The 12750-nt window shown below is 46.6% G+C and overlaps 1 protein-coding gene across 1 annotated transcript in view; it reads right to left on the bottom strand.

Moving 5' to 3' along the window:
- LOC119456813 (glutamate-gated chloride channel) overlaps positions 1–12750 on the bottom strand; it is a 357609-nt gene that overhangs the window by 63440 nt on the left and 281419 nt on the right. Inside the window, exon 7 of the mRNA XM_037718631.2 lies at positions 10012–10116. Within this exon, the coding sequence (XP_037574559.1) occupies positions 10012–10116 (105 nt within the window). The remainder of the gene's footprint in view (positions 1–10011; positions 10117–12750) is intronic.

The raw sequence follows: 12750 nt of genomic DNA, 5'->3' as shown, positions 1-12750 counted from the left end.
TAGAGCACGAAGGCTTGTTCGCCTCGTGATTTGTCAGTGCAAAACGACCCCTCCCGTCGAATATTCATTTCGTCTACTCCAGTGTACGACCCGGTCAAGTCTGGTTCCTAACACCGTGAATCGTGGCCACATCTATGTTATATACTTGAATATGTCTTCTGAATGCCACGAGCTCGCAGCCTCCGCTTCAATAAAGCGGGGCCCCAATGGCGGTGGAGTGATACGTTGCCTCACCCTGTGACCTCGTGCATGGCCTGTGTGTGCCCAGCGCTGGCCTGGTCTGCATGCAATTACAGAGTGCCAGGAATGGAGAGCTTCCGCGTTATCGCGTTTCCTTCCTTGCCGCTGCTTTGTCTCGCGCGCGGCGGCATTAACAATAGCGCCGTGTTCGCTGATACGCCACGGTTCAGGGTCGACGGGCCCGGCAGGAAGACAGAACGGGCGTGCCTGGCGGACAATACTTGTTTTACAGTGAAGTCTTAAGTATCGGTATCCAGCTTGTTCCACCCTTTCCCCCCTCTTTCCTAGAATTCCGGCCGGCATGTCAGCGCGTGTGCTCTGTTCAATAGGGCGAACATGCAGATACTTGAGCGATAAATAAGTTATATTGTACCACTGGATTGCGGCCACAGAGATGACATATTCAAAAGTCTTCTATTAGAACGCGCAATTGTGGGGGAAATTAGCTTTATTTTTTTCGTCAAGTTCATTATGGAATTCACTTACGCCGGAAACGAAAGAAATAATGCCTATTCACGTATTTCAGCGAAAGCTTAAATGTTTTTACTGATTGATTAACTTCTGCGTTCCGTTAACGTCGTGAAATTTCAGTGTTTCATGACGGTTTTCACGCTAGCCACTGAAAGTGCGTGGTGCTCTTTTTCCAAGAGTTAACATCTCGATATAAGTATTTATTGTTTGTTCGCTCTAATGCATTTTTTTGTACTGTAATAATACACGAGGTCGTGCCTGCAGTTTGCAACGTTGTGAGCTCGTGCATATCTTGCATAGGTATTAAAAACATGCATCGCTACTCTTTTACTTATAATAAAGATTAATTAATTTATCGACATCATTGTGAAATACATCGTTTGGGAAACGATCACGTAGCAGCAAACCGCACACCTTTAGGCGTAAAAACGTTTTATAGCCTGAACAACCAATATTTTCCGAAAGCGAGCGCTAATTATACATACGTATATATATATATGAATTATGACTCGCTTGAGATAGCTCACTTCTTTGTTCAAGTTTTTCATATTTAAGAATTGAAGAGAAGCTTGAACACTCGCTCTCAAATCTTTCCTGACTTAAGAGACTATGAAAACACCCAAGTTATTTTGGATCTAAGTACACTCGCCGAAAATGAGAGGGGCATCATGAACATGAGTGTACAACCTATGAAGCAAAGCTATCAGCTGCTTCGGTCGCAATATGTTTGAGCCATCTTATTGTTCTCGCATTTCGAAAACTTTGGTGCGAGGTTGACTTAATTCCACGCATCTTGCAGCATCGATTATGTTCTGTTATCCTGCCTAAGTTTGTCTAAAGCCATTTAACTTCGCCAGTAATTGAAGTGCAGTTTTGGGTGTAACTTAACAATTCAGGCAATACATAGACTAATAGACTAATAGAGCTCATGCCACATGCTTAGCTCAGTATGTGGGTATAAATATACCGGTAGTGCGATGGGCTCTGCATTACGTGAATTGTAAAGCTAACATGGCGTAAATAGTTCTAATAACACCTCAATATTGGAGGGCCACTTTGGAATACAGTGCAAAATTATACGCACAATGCTAGCGCCTTACAGGTGCTATAGCATCACACTTTAGCGCTGCCCAGAACGAAAAAGTTAACGTCGTTTACTTTTCTGAGAGAGGAAAAAAAATCACCGTCATTTCTTTCTTTTTCATTGTCGCTAGTCGTCGTTTTCTGCGTGAGTGAATAGCGTAACAAAGTAATCTGTGCTAATAAAATTAGCCATGATAGAATCTATTCTGATTCTATTTGTTTCCGCGTTTCATCAGTCTTCTGAGTGGCGCTCCGCCGACGTCATCAACAGGATCGCCTGGCCGTAGTGGATGGGTGATAATAATGAAACAAATTCGAGCGATAGAAACTGTTACATTATACGGGCACTATATGCCGAATGCATGCTCCAGAGAAACAAAGGTGCGTATTCACAAGAACATCTTAGCACTAGAATTGTTCGTAAGAGCAAATTTTGGCCGATCTTGATGTTGGACATATTAGCGGAGGCGGCTGGCCAACGGGAAATGGCACTTACGGTCGAAAGGCTTTGTGAATTCGGCCCACGGCGTTTAGCTTTTTTCGTAGACGCCTGCCCTTTACTGTACGAGCTACATTCGAGGCATCAATTCTTTGATCGCAATAGATATATACCGCCTTCATGCTTTGACCACTCAAGATATATTTAACTTTTCAACTCAACAAAAGTGCAGGGGAGAATTTATCGCGTTTCGATCACAGCCAAGTGAACGCAATTTTTCTGCACACCGCGTTTTGTGCAAAGCTATCTCTAACTGTTAATCAGCGTTACTTCATAAGGATGTGGCTGAAAAAAAAAATTCTGGCGTTTTACGTGCCAAAACCACAATCTGATTACGAGGCACGCCGCAGTAAGGGGACTCCGGTATAATTTTGACCATATGGGATTGTTTAACGTGCCCATAAATCAAAGTACACGATCGTTATTGCATTTCGCCCCTATCGAAACAAGGCCGCCGCGGCAGGGATCAAACCCGCGATCATGAGTTTAGCAGTGCAACGCCATAACCGCTAAGCTACCGCGGCAGGTTAACAGAGGCAGACACCTCTCGCAGACACGTCAGCCCGACCGAGAGCCAGCTTTCTGGGCAGATTTTCCAGATAAATTTGGGCGCTTTTGTAAAAGGCACGGTAGAGTTAGAACTGGCAGTGGTTTGGAATTGGTAGCTGTTGAACTGAGGTATCACGCGCAGATTGTTCAGATTTTTTTTTTTTTGCGGTGACCGTTTCGCACCGGAATGTCACTCTTATCGATTTATGACCCGGCGCTTATTCTGTATTCGAAAATTCTTTATTGTTATCGTGCATTTTGTTGCGAAATAATCTTGCGTAATCAGATGGTGCGAGTGCCGCGAATGTTGTACATTCTCGAATAGGCGATGCTGATAAACTTCAGCGAGGAATGCAAACACCTCAACGACAGCACAATGCTCGCATGCTCTTCTTCGCCGAATAAAGAATTCGATTCTCAACGCACAGTTCTGCCACTGTCTGGTTCTTCGGCGTCACAACGCCGTGACAATATTGCTATTTTAACGAATAAACCTGTGACTTGTCTACGTTAAACTTGACCGTTACTATTCAATGCTTACACGTGACGAATAGTTGACCGGGCTGCTTGCTGTAGGCGTTCAGGTAAAACCGGCTTCACTGTAAAATTGACCCGTAATCCGGGACACTCGCGACGCAGCAGCCAGCTTATGCCGGCGCGCGCAGCTTTCAACTTTCGCTGCCGAACATCGCGGTGCTGCAGTGAAGCTCGCTTTCGGGCCGGCTGATAGTCGGCGACGCGGAACAATCTCCGCTGGATCGTCGAGGGAGAAAGAGCTGTCCGCGAGAGAATTCCTCGCGATCCGCTCTAATTACAGGTGCCAAACGCCGCGAGGCGTTGCGGCGGGTGCCTCGCTAAGTCGCAACGAGATTGAGCTCGAAGCCGGGTCTCGCTCTGCCTGCTAATGCGACAGCGACGCGCCGGTTCTCTCCGATCGAGCCGGGGGGAAGCTTACGACGGGGGCCACTTTGATGAAGAGGCTTAATGCCACCAGGAGGAGCAAAGGCGCGCTGTGGCGCAGATGCGGGCGTCGTCGATGGATGGATGGGGAGCCGCATTGAACAGCGGGGGGTGAGATAAATGACGACGAAACGTAAGGGCACAGACGGAGAGTTTCGAACTGGCAAATGCGAGCGTACGTGAGATAACCTAGTGATAGTGCGTTACGAATTCAGCCGCGTTTTCGAAGGTTATCCGCAAGAATGAGTACAAGCGCGTACAACCCACGTATGCGCCGAAAGGTATAAGTAGCAATCCCGGCCACGGAGGCCGCATTCCGATGGGGGCGAAATGCAAAAACACCCGTGTACTTAGATTTAGGTGCGCGTTAAACAACGCCGAGTGGTCCAAATTATTCCGGAGTCCCCTATTACGGCGTGCCTCATAATCGGATCGTGGTTTTTGCACGTAAAACCCCATATATCTTTTTTTTTTATAAGAAGCAACTCCTACCTTCGTACATTGTTTTTCCTCGATTCACTAGAGCGGTTTTTTCTCTCACTTTTGTCCTTTGCTGCTAAAAACATGTACATAAGTTTATATGAACATACGGACAAGAATATAAATTTTATTAAAAAGTTTACTGAAGTTTAACTCTTATAAACTTAGTTATCACGAGCGAAAGGTCTGTTTGGCTTGGTTTTGCAAGGGCTATGCACACCGTGTTTCATTAATTTCCGCTTCCGCGCTTGGTAAGCTTCTCGAAAACGTGCGAACCCTGGCCTTCCCTTTGCTCCGGTGTTTCAGCAGCCAACTTTGCCTTTGCTTGAGATTTCGCAGCCTGCCGCCTAGCTATATCTACTGGATGATTAGATTCAGCTTGTCGCTTAGCGCTGAAGCGCACGCACAGACGGCCCAGCCGGCGCGCCATCCATGGCGGTACTGAGCGACCAAGCGCCGGCGAAGCAGCCGTTAAACTTTCGGCTAATCAGGTGGTACCGCAGCGGCGAGGCTCCGAGCGAGCGCAGCTGCGACGCCTCTCCGCAGCGGATCACGTGGCGTGACGTCACACCTGCCACACTTGGGCTCCGGCGGCTCAAGGCCATTGCGACGCGAATGACCTTGCGAGACATGGAGTACTAGAGCTTTCGCTCTTTTTTTGCAATTTAACACACTGCCGCACAACACGACCAAAGGAAAACAAAATCTGGGTTTTTACGAGCCAAAACCATGATCTGATTATGAGGAACGCTGTATTGGGGCACTACGGATTAATTTTGACCTCCGTGGTTTGTTTAATGTGCATCTTAATCTAAGTACACGAACGGTTTTGCATTTCGCTCCCACCTAAATGCGGCTTCCGAAGCCGGGATCAAACCAGCGACATCGAGCTTGGAAACGCAACGCCGTAATCGGTAAGCTACCACGGCGGGAACTGCGAAAGAGATGGGCACCCGTTGTTACTTATGCATTAGTTTGTCTAAGCAAATTTCTCGTTGTCACGCAAATGTAGGCAATTGTTCAATCGGTTTCTAACGTTACCATACACTGGATTGCAGAGAGATTGAAGAACACATGGAGCGAGAAAAAGTAAGAAGAGGAAAGGGAGGGAGGTTTATTAACTGGGTTTGTTACCCTGACTAGCGCCTGGTTTTGCTACCCTACACGTGTGGTAAGGGGAGATGGAGAGAAAACGAGGCAGAGAGTGGACATTGCGCTCACGCGAGATGGTACGCAGCTCAACTGCAAACAGCGATTCCGGCCGGCGCACTTCAAGAACGGCTAGCAGTGCGGATTACCTATAGTAAAAACCGGAATATGTATGTCGAACATTAAAAAAAAATGCGGCAGGAAGTTGACCCCCGTCGTATATACCGCTCATTTTTTACCAGTTTATGCCGGCTTTCTTTTTCATTTTCTTAGAATTAACGATTGGGGGGTCGACCTATATTCCGGCCCGATTTATATTCCGGTATTTACGGTAGTTAATGCGCGCGCTGACGAATATCGCCACACGCACTCACTGGATCTAAGTGGAGGAACTAAGTGGAGCTGAATATGCAGGCAGTTCACGACCTCCTTATGAAATAGAAAGGGGGAAGGAAAGGCAGAGAGGTCAACCAGGGGAACGTTCGCGCGTAAATAATGAAGCTGGCAGCCACTGGACCCATCGATAACGTTTAATAACCAAGCATCCGAGTGCCGGAACCTGAGTTCGGCGCGTATGTGATGGATTCGCGGACGCATTTAGTTAGGTCAAAATAACCAAGAGCATCGAGAGCAGGGGCGTAGTGCGTACTACTACTACATTTTATTTTTCCATATCTCAATATCTCACAGCCTCTCTTCTTGCTTCTAATAGGGTCAGTTGCTGTGTTTCCTTCCGGAGTGTTGCGCGTACCTGCACTCACGTTCAGTGGAACGTTTTCCAGGCATTGGCGCGTTTGATAGATTGGAGCGCCACAGCCTAGCCGTCTGGGCGAGCCAGTTACGCTGCATTGACAGCCTTCTCGTATACATACGGAATTTTAGCAACATAACACTGGGAGGAGCGCCGCTGCTAACGCTTTTTTGTAAAGGTGTCTATTCGACGCAACGGCTGAGTGATCAGCCTAATGCAGCTGAACTGGAGGTCACGGGTTCGGTTAGTGAAAGCTGTGGCTTGCATGCCGTGTTAGCGGAGCGCACGGAACACCATGTTCTTTGGCTAAGGGGGGCGTTCGAGTACTTGAAGTGATCGAATATAATCAGTAAGCCCTATCGCAGAACTGATCCGGCTACTTCAGACGAGCTGCATTGAATCACACATCACAGTTGTGTGCTAAGTGTCGTACCACGCCCGTAACGGCGCTGATGCGGTGCGTGTCCCGTAGTGCTCCGATTGCGAAACGCGTAAACAGAGAAGAAGATGATGATACTTCTTGTGCGAAGCATTGCTTGCACGAACGCTTCCCACGTCTGTACTCTAAGAGGCTTCGGGCACCTCCGGCTAGAGATATTTTTCCTCGTACAGATGACAGTTAATGAGAGGACGAACGACCAATCCAATACGGCTACAGCTATATACCGCCGTGAATAGACTACACTTTCCACCGCAGTGGTAAGTTTTTTTCGGTCTTCTCTTTGCACCAGGAACAATCTTGTAACGGAAGTGCGGTTTTGACACATTCGCGATAATGTCGCGATAATGCCGTAACGGCAATACGCATTCGTTTCTACTGAACTTTCGCGCCCTCTACCGCTCAGTTCCTCGTTCAGGGCACCGAATGCGCCCGTACTTACGGCGCCTGCATTCGCTTGTACTCGAAATGCTGTCGCGAAGATACCTGCTTAACCTATCGTATTGGCTGCGCCTAAAGTAATTAACAAGTTACTCAGCTAACTGTCAGCTAACTGTCATCGTGTGTTGTATTTGGCACGAATGTTCGCACTTGAGAGAAGCATACATGTTTGTGAGCAAAATGAATTAAGAAAAAAAATATGCAGAAACTCCACTGGAGTTGTCTAAGTATGCGTAAGCACTGTGCCACTTGCTCACCTCCACGCATACGACACGACGTATGTTGTTTACCGCGATTGACGAAGCAGTAGACGGTTCATTAAATGTGTGCTTCGTTGGCCTTGTAGTCTGTCTGGCTCTTGATCCGATCAGTATAAACTATTATGAACCCTTAACGGTCGTTATCAATCTTATCGGACTCGATCCTACACTTATCGACCCTTATCAACCCTTATCCTTATCAACTCATTGAATTCTTACATGTCTGTGTTCCACGACAACACAGACAACGCGGTACAACACATTCACATGGTTCAGATATATTCGCCTTCTGCTAGCATGATTGTTTAGCCCAGTGGGTAAGACACTCGGCTTCTGAGCGTGAGGTTATAGGTCCGTAACTCATTCCCGCCCACGTTTTTCTTCGATGTATTGGTTCTTTTTTTTAATGAGCGCGTCGTGTTACCCGTTACGGACGGACGGACGACACACCAACAAACAGATTTCCTCAGTGAGTCGCCTAAGAATGCTTACGCATTAAAAGAAAGCCAACCGACGCCATCTAAGGCAAAACGGATGACGCCAACAAATAGGCTAATAACAACGAAAGAAAGAAGAAAAGAAAAGACGCTGTGAGAATTTTGAACGTAGACAAAAAGTTTGCAATTTAAGACGAATATAGCGTATACTATAGCTAGTGCAAAGTCAGAACGACGCGTCAAACGTGCGGGGTTTTACAAGACAAAGATGATGACGCTAACAAAATAAATAATAATTAAATTTGAACGTGGAAGTCGTCAGCGCTGTCGGCTCGAGACAGAATTAGTTTCTTTTTAGAAGAAAGGCCGCAAGCAAAATGTGCCGCAAGATTGTCAGTCTGCGACTACCAACATATATTTAAACGGGGAGAGCCATCATATTATCAACGGCAATGGACGCTCGTGAGCGGCACTGGGAACGCGCCAGACAACAGATTAGAAGATAAAACGAAGCCGCGCGGTAGGGTTTGCTCAGGATATACGTACCTTGCTAACCTGGTAACATCCCTCGCTAACTATTCGACCAAACGATCACGGCTGAAGCACAGTCAGCAATTTAAGTTTTTGTTTTATGCTTCCCCATGCAAGGTCCACTTTTTTTCTTCCCCGTGAACGTAATGCCATTTCTCTTTCTGGTGGTTACGCTATCCAGGTGTTGGTAATCAGTCTGGTTAAGTTATGGTGATTAACGAGGCATGGGGAGAGCTGTTGTTGGTACTATGAACGGTGTAGAGACAACGGCTTAGTAAAAATTCATGAGGTTGTGAACAGCGGATACGCGAAAACCATAAAACGTCAACGTGCTATGTCTTGCTGCTGGGCTTTACTCTTCCGACATGCTACAGGAGTACCGCGCTGCCATGTCATCTAGCGTGTTATGTTTCGGATGTCATTTTTATCACAAAACGACAACATTCGCGATTTCATTACTGTAGCGTCGTGGCGGCACCGTAGTGTGTTTTATTCCGGTGAAAATCTAAGCTTATGTGCTAACGGCTTTCCACATACAGCGTTTGTTTGTTTGTTTATTCATACCACTATGACTTTCATTGTATGTCCATAGGTTGCTTGAAAGCTCGCATTGTGGTGTATCGAAATTATGGGACGTTACAGTTTAAGTGAACGACGCCAGCACATAATTAGCACCGGACGTGCATTTGCTTGGCAATATCTTCCATTTTGTTGCTAAGCCACTTATTTTTTCGCGTTCAACTCACGCTACACACCAGGTGAGAGGTCGTCGTGGAGGCAAGATTTTGCGCAGATAAGTGACATATACCAACAAAGTCCTTGCGTAGAGCCACTGGCAATCCGTTTGAGAGAGCAAGCATGCTGCGCGTCCAACGTCACCTAACACGCTAGGCGACCGCCCATAACCCATTCAGCGAACAAGCTGACGTTGAATCAATATAAGCCGTCGTGTGGTTGCGTTCTGCGTGTGACGCGGACAACGAACTGGCCTGGACTTCCCAGCTTATCGCTGGAATTAAGTTTATTTGTGTACCTCTGCGTCTGTTTCTTCGGACCATAACTAGGGCGCCGGACAGCTGAGCTTCGGAATGCGCTAGCGCTCTACATCGGACGTAGCTCCCTTATGAGTACGCTGCTGCTGTAAGGCGGCAGGCTGCTTATCGCGCCTTTCATTGTTAAGCAAAGCCGACCGCTGTGATGTAGAGTAGCACCCGTCGTATAGCGTGTTCCTTCGCCCCACCGCCTATAGGCAATGCTCAGGTTCGGGGTAACATATGCGGTGCAGGCATCGGTAAAGTGGAGTTGCTTCAAGTACTGCGCAGCGGGCAACACGTCGAGTAGCGACTGCCTGGCGACCAACAGTATATAGCCTATGCTTGCAAGCAAGCTGCAATGTAAGACACGAATGCACCTTGGAGCGCAATGGCGCACTCCAGTCGTAGATGACGTGGCCTGTACGTCCCCGTCGGCGCCTAAAGCTACCTACACAAGAACACACCACCATATCAAGTCGGTGATGAAGGTTTAGCATCCAGGACTATAAAATAGTGCTGGAGATATGAATAGTGGTAAACAGTTAGAGGGATTCTACTCTAATCCGTGCTTTTTATTTCTCTACGGGATAAGCAGGCACGTCACACTACACGAGCGTCAGAGCAGCAAGGCAAGCAAGATAAGAGAAAGAGAGAAATAAAGAAGAGAAATAGAGGGAGATACGTAACTCTTTATCTTGGTAGCGGGAACTTTGCTGTTTCCTCAGCAGCATCGCGGCCGCGACCGGAACGCCCCCGTGGCCACGGGTCGGTGGCGTAGGCAGCGTTTCGGCCCTGCGCCGAAGACAGGAGAGACGATGGTGTAGGAACCACACGGCCGTCCAGCGAACCAACTTGGCATAGCAACAGTCTGCGCCAACGCTGCTTAGAGTTTCCTACTAAAACCACTAGAGGGACCCACCGCACTGCGATCGTTCAGCTAGCATAGGAATTATGGTTAGCAGATGGATTTGTCTGATCTCCGTACGCCTTTATGTACCTAAATTTTGAAGCACTCATACATTTACAAACACAGGTGGGCAATAAGACTATGTGTACATGCAGAATTGTTGCGAAGTCTTGCTTTCATAACGCAATATTTCGTTGCACATGAACAATTTGCAAAGTGACAAATCGGTTTGAAGCTGTAAGTACGACCTTAAGGTGAATCCATGTCCTAACAATCATTTCCATGCTGGCTGTACCACCATGCTTGCATGCAGGGCCTACAGACACCAGCGCCCTCTAGTAACTTTCGTAGAAAATTCTATGAGTTGCACAAGACGTCGCGCTTCAACCATGATATTAGTTATCGCTTAAGTTAACAAAATGAGCCCCTTTAACGCGCCGTCAAGCTCTTCCCCTTTTCTTTTTCTTTCATTCTCGAAAAGTGCTAGCAAAGGTGAACAGTTACTGGGTGAGGGTAAAGCATACGAGCACTGCGCCACCAAGCGGCATCGACGTGAAACCTCTTTGATTATTCGGCGGCATTGTGCCACTCGCTCTGTTTACAGCAGCGAGGCTAGGATCAACGATGCCACCTTGAAGATTCACACTTTGAAATTTCGTCCATACGAGTTGAGTCTCGTCGTTGCCAAGTGCTGCGAAATATTCGACCAGCAACGCTTTCATCCAACGAGTTGAGAGAGAGAAAGAGAGACAGAAGAAAAGGGGAAAGGCAGGGAGGTTAACCAGAGGGGAAGGTCCGGTTTGCTACCCTACGCTGGGGAGAGAGGGGAAAGGGAGGTAAAGTGACTGGAAAGTAGAGATAGAGAAAGAAAGGGTGCACAGATGCACAATCATAGTCAGTCACTGTCACCGCATACAATCACTACACAGCACAGTAGCACTTAGCACTGTAAACATCAGTTCAGGCTATAGCCATTTGTCCAGTTCGGCAGTCTTTAAAAACTGCAACAGAGCTTAAGTCGCCCTCCGCTGCGATGTCTTGTGATGGCGACATTCTAAAATGATTTCCTCTGTTAAATGTCTTTGATCCAAGCGCGCTATCGCGATTGCGAGCGATCGTCTCTGTAAATTGTAACGAGAACAGTCACAGAGAAGATGTTGAAGAGTCTCGTCGCTACCACAGTGATCACATGAGGCGTCATCGGCCCATCCAATAAGTTAAGAATTCAACTGCTGGCGCTTATGCCGCAGCACGTGATAATTGTTAGATGTTATATTGCACCGACAGCATGGTCGTTCAATAGCAACGCGAATGAATGTTTGAACTAAAGACAGTGCGTTATGTGCATTTTTTTTCCAGGAGTTCCTTTTTTTTTCAGGAGTTCCTATATACCCCAAACTTTGCATACTGATACTCGCTTTCCAACACCCTTCACGGGTGATTGAAAAAACATTAATCATTTACTCTCACATGAATTCTCCTTTTGAACAAATTAATGCGCATTAAAGGGAAAGTAGATTGGACTAATAGGTTACTACTGGCAGTTGCATGAAACGGCTGTTGTGCCTAGATTGCGACCAGAGCGCCTGGAAACTACAAAACTGCACAATGTATTAAAGTGGCGGTCATGCGACTTTTAAGCTTCGTACACAATAAAAATTACTTTAACACCATAGCCATTTCGAGATAGACTTCGTGTGCAAATAACATCACCAGCAAAAAGTTATGACGCAAATGCGCGCGCAAGATAAACTCCTGAAATAAATAGAAATATCATTTACTGACAACACACTGATGGAGGCGAATCATGCTGCACGACTCGTTAATTTTGTTAATTCGAACAAATCAAAATTGTTTCGTTAACTCATCGTGCTTGAAACACATGCTTGAACAGTATAATTTATTTAAAGTATATGAATTCGTCATTAACGCGCACTGCGGTCTTCCAAGAGGTCACAATCGCAATATATATCACCGTTTATGCGTGAAATGCACGTCAAAAATATTTATAGTACTATGGAAAGTTAATATAAGACATTGCAGTGGAAAACTTGTTCTAATGTTTGCCACACTCTCATTGCCGCAGATTACACTGTCAAATGATATAAACGCGTCGCAAGGGTTGGATCGGACACACCGGAGTCGTGTTTGCTTACTCATAAATCTTAACAGGCGTTCTTCAAGAAGAACAGCAAGAACGCGCTTTCTATGCATCAGTCTGTACATTAGGCGTCAGTTTAGTTCGCCTCACGTACACAGGCCGGCAAACTCATTCGTGATTCGACTCACTCAAGCTCACCCATACTCGGACTCAGACCAACAAATGAGTCGGACTGAGTCCGTATGAGTAAAATTTTGGTCAGTCAGCCCTGCAGTGGACATAAATATAGGCTGATGTCGATGAAGATGATGAGTCCGAGTTAGTTCTAAGCGAAACGGCATTTTTGTGAGTGAGTCTCAGTGATTCAGTAGAACTTGCTCTTGGCCTATAGTTGGTTCTTGCTGAGTTCTCACTTAGT

Source organism: Dermacentor silvarum, chromosome 6, assembly GCF_013339745.2.
Source record: "Dermacentor silvarum isolate Dsil-2018 chromosome 6, BIME_Dsil_1.4, whole genome shotgun sequence".
Classification (NCBI taxonomy): Eukaryota; Metazoa; Arthropoda; class Arachnida; order Ixodida; family Ixodidae; genus Dermacentor; species Dermacentor silvarum.
This window is presented reverse-complemented; position numbering and strand designations above follow the sequence as displayed.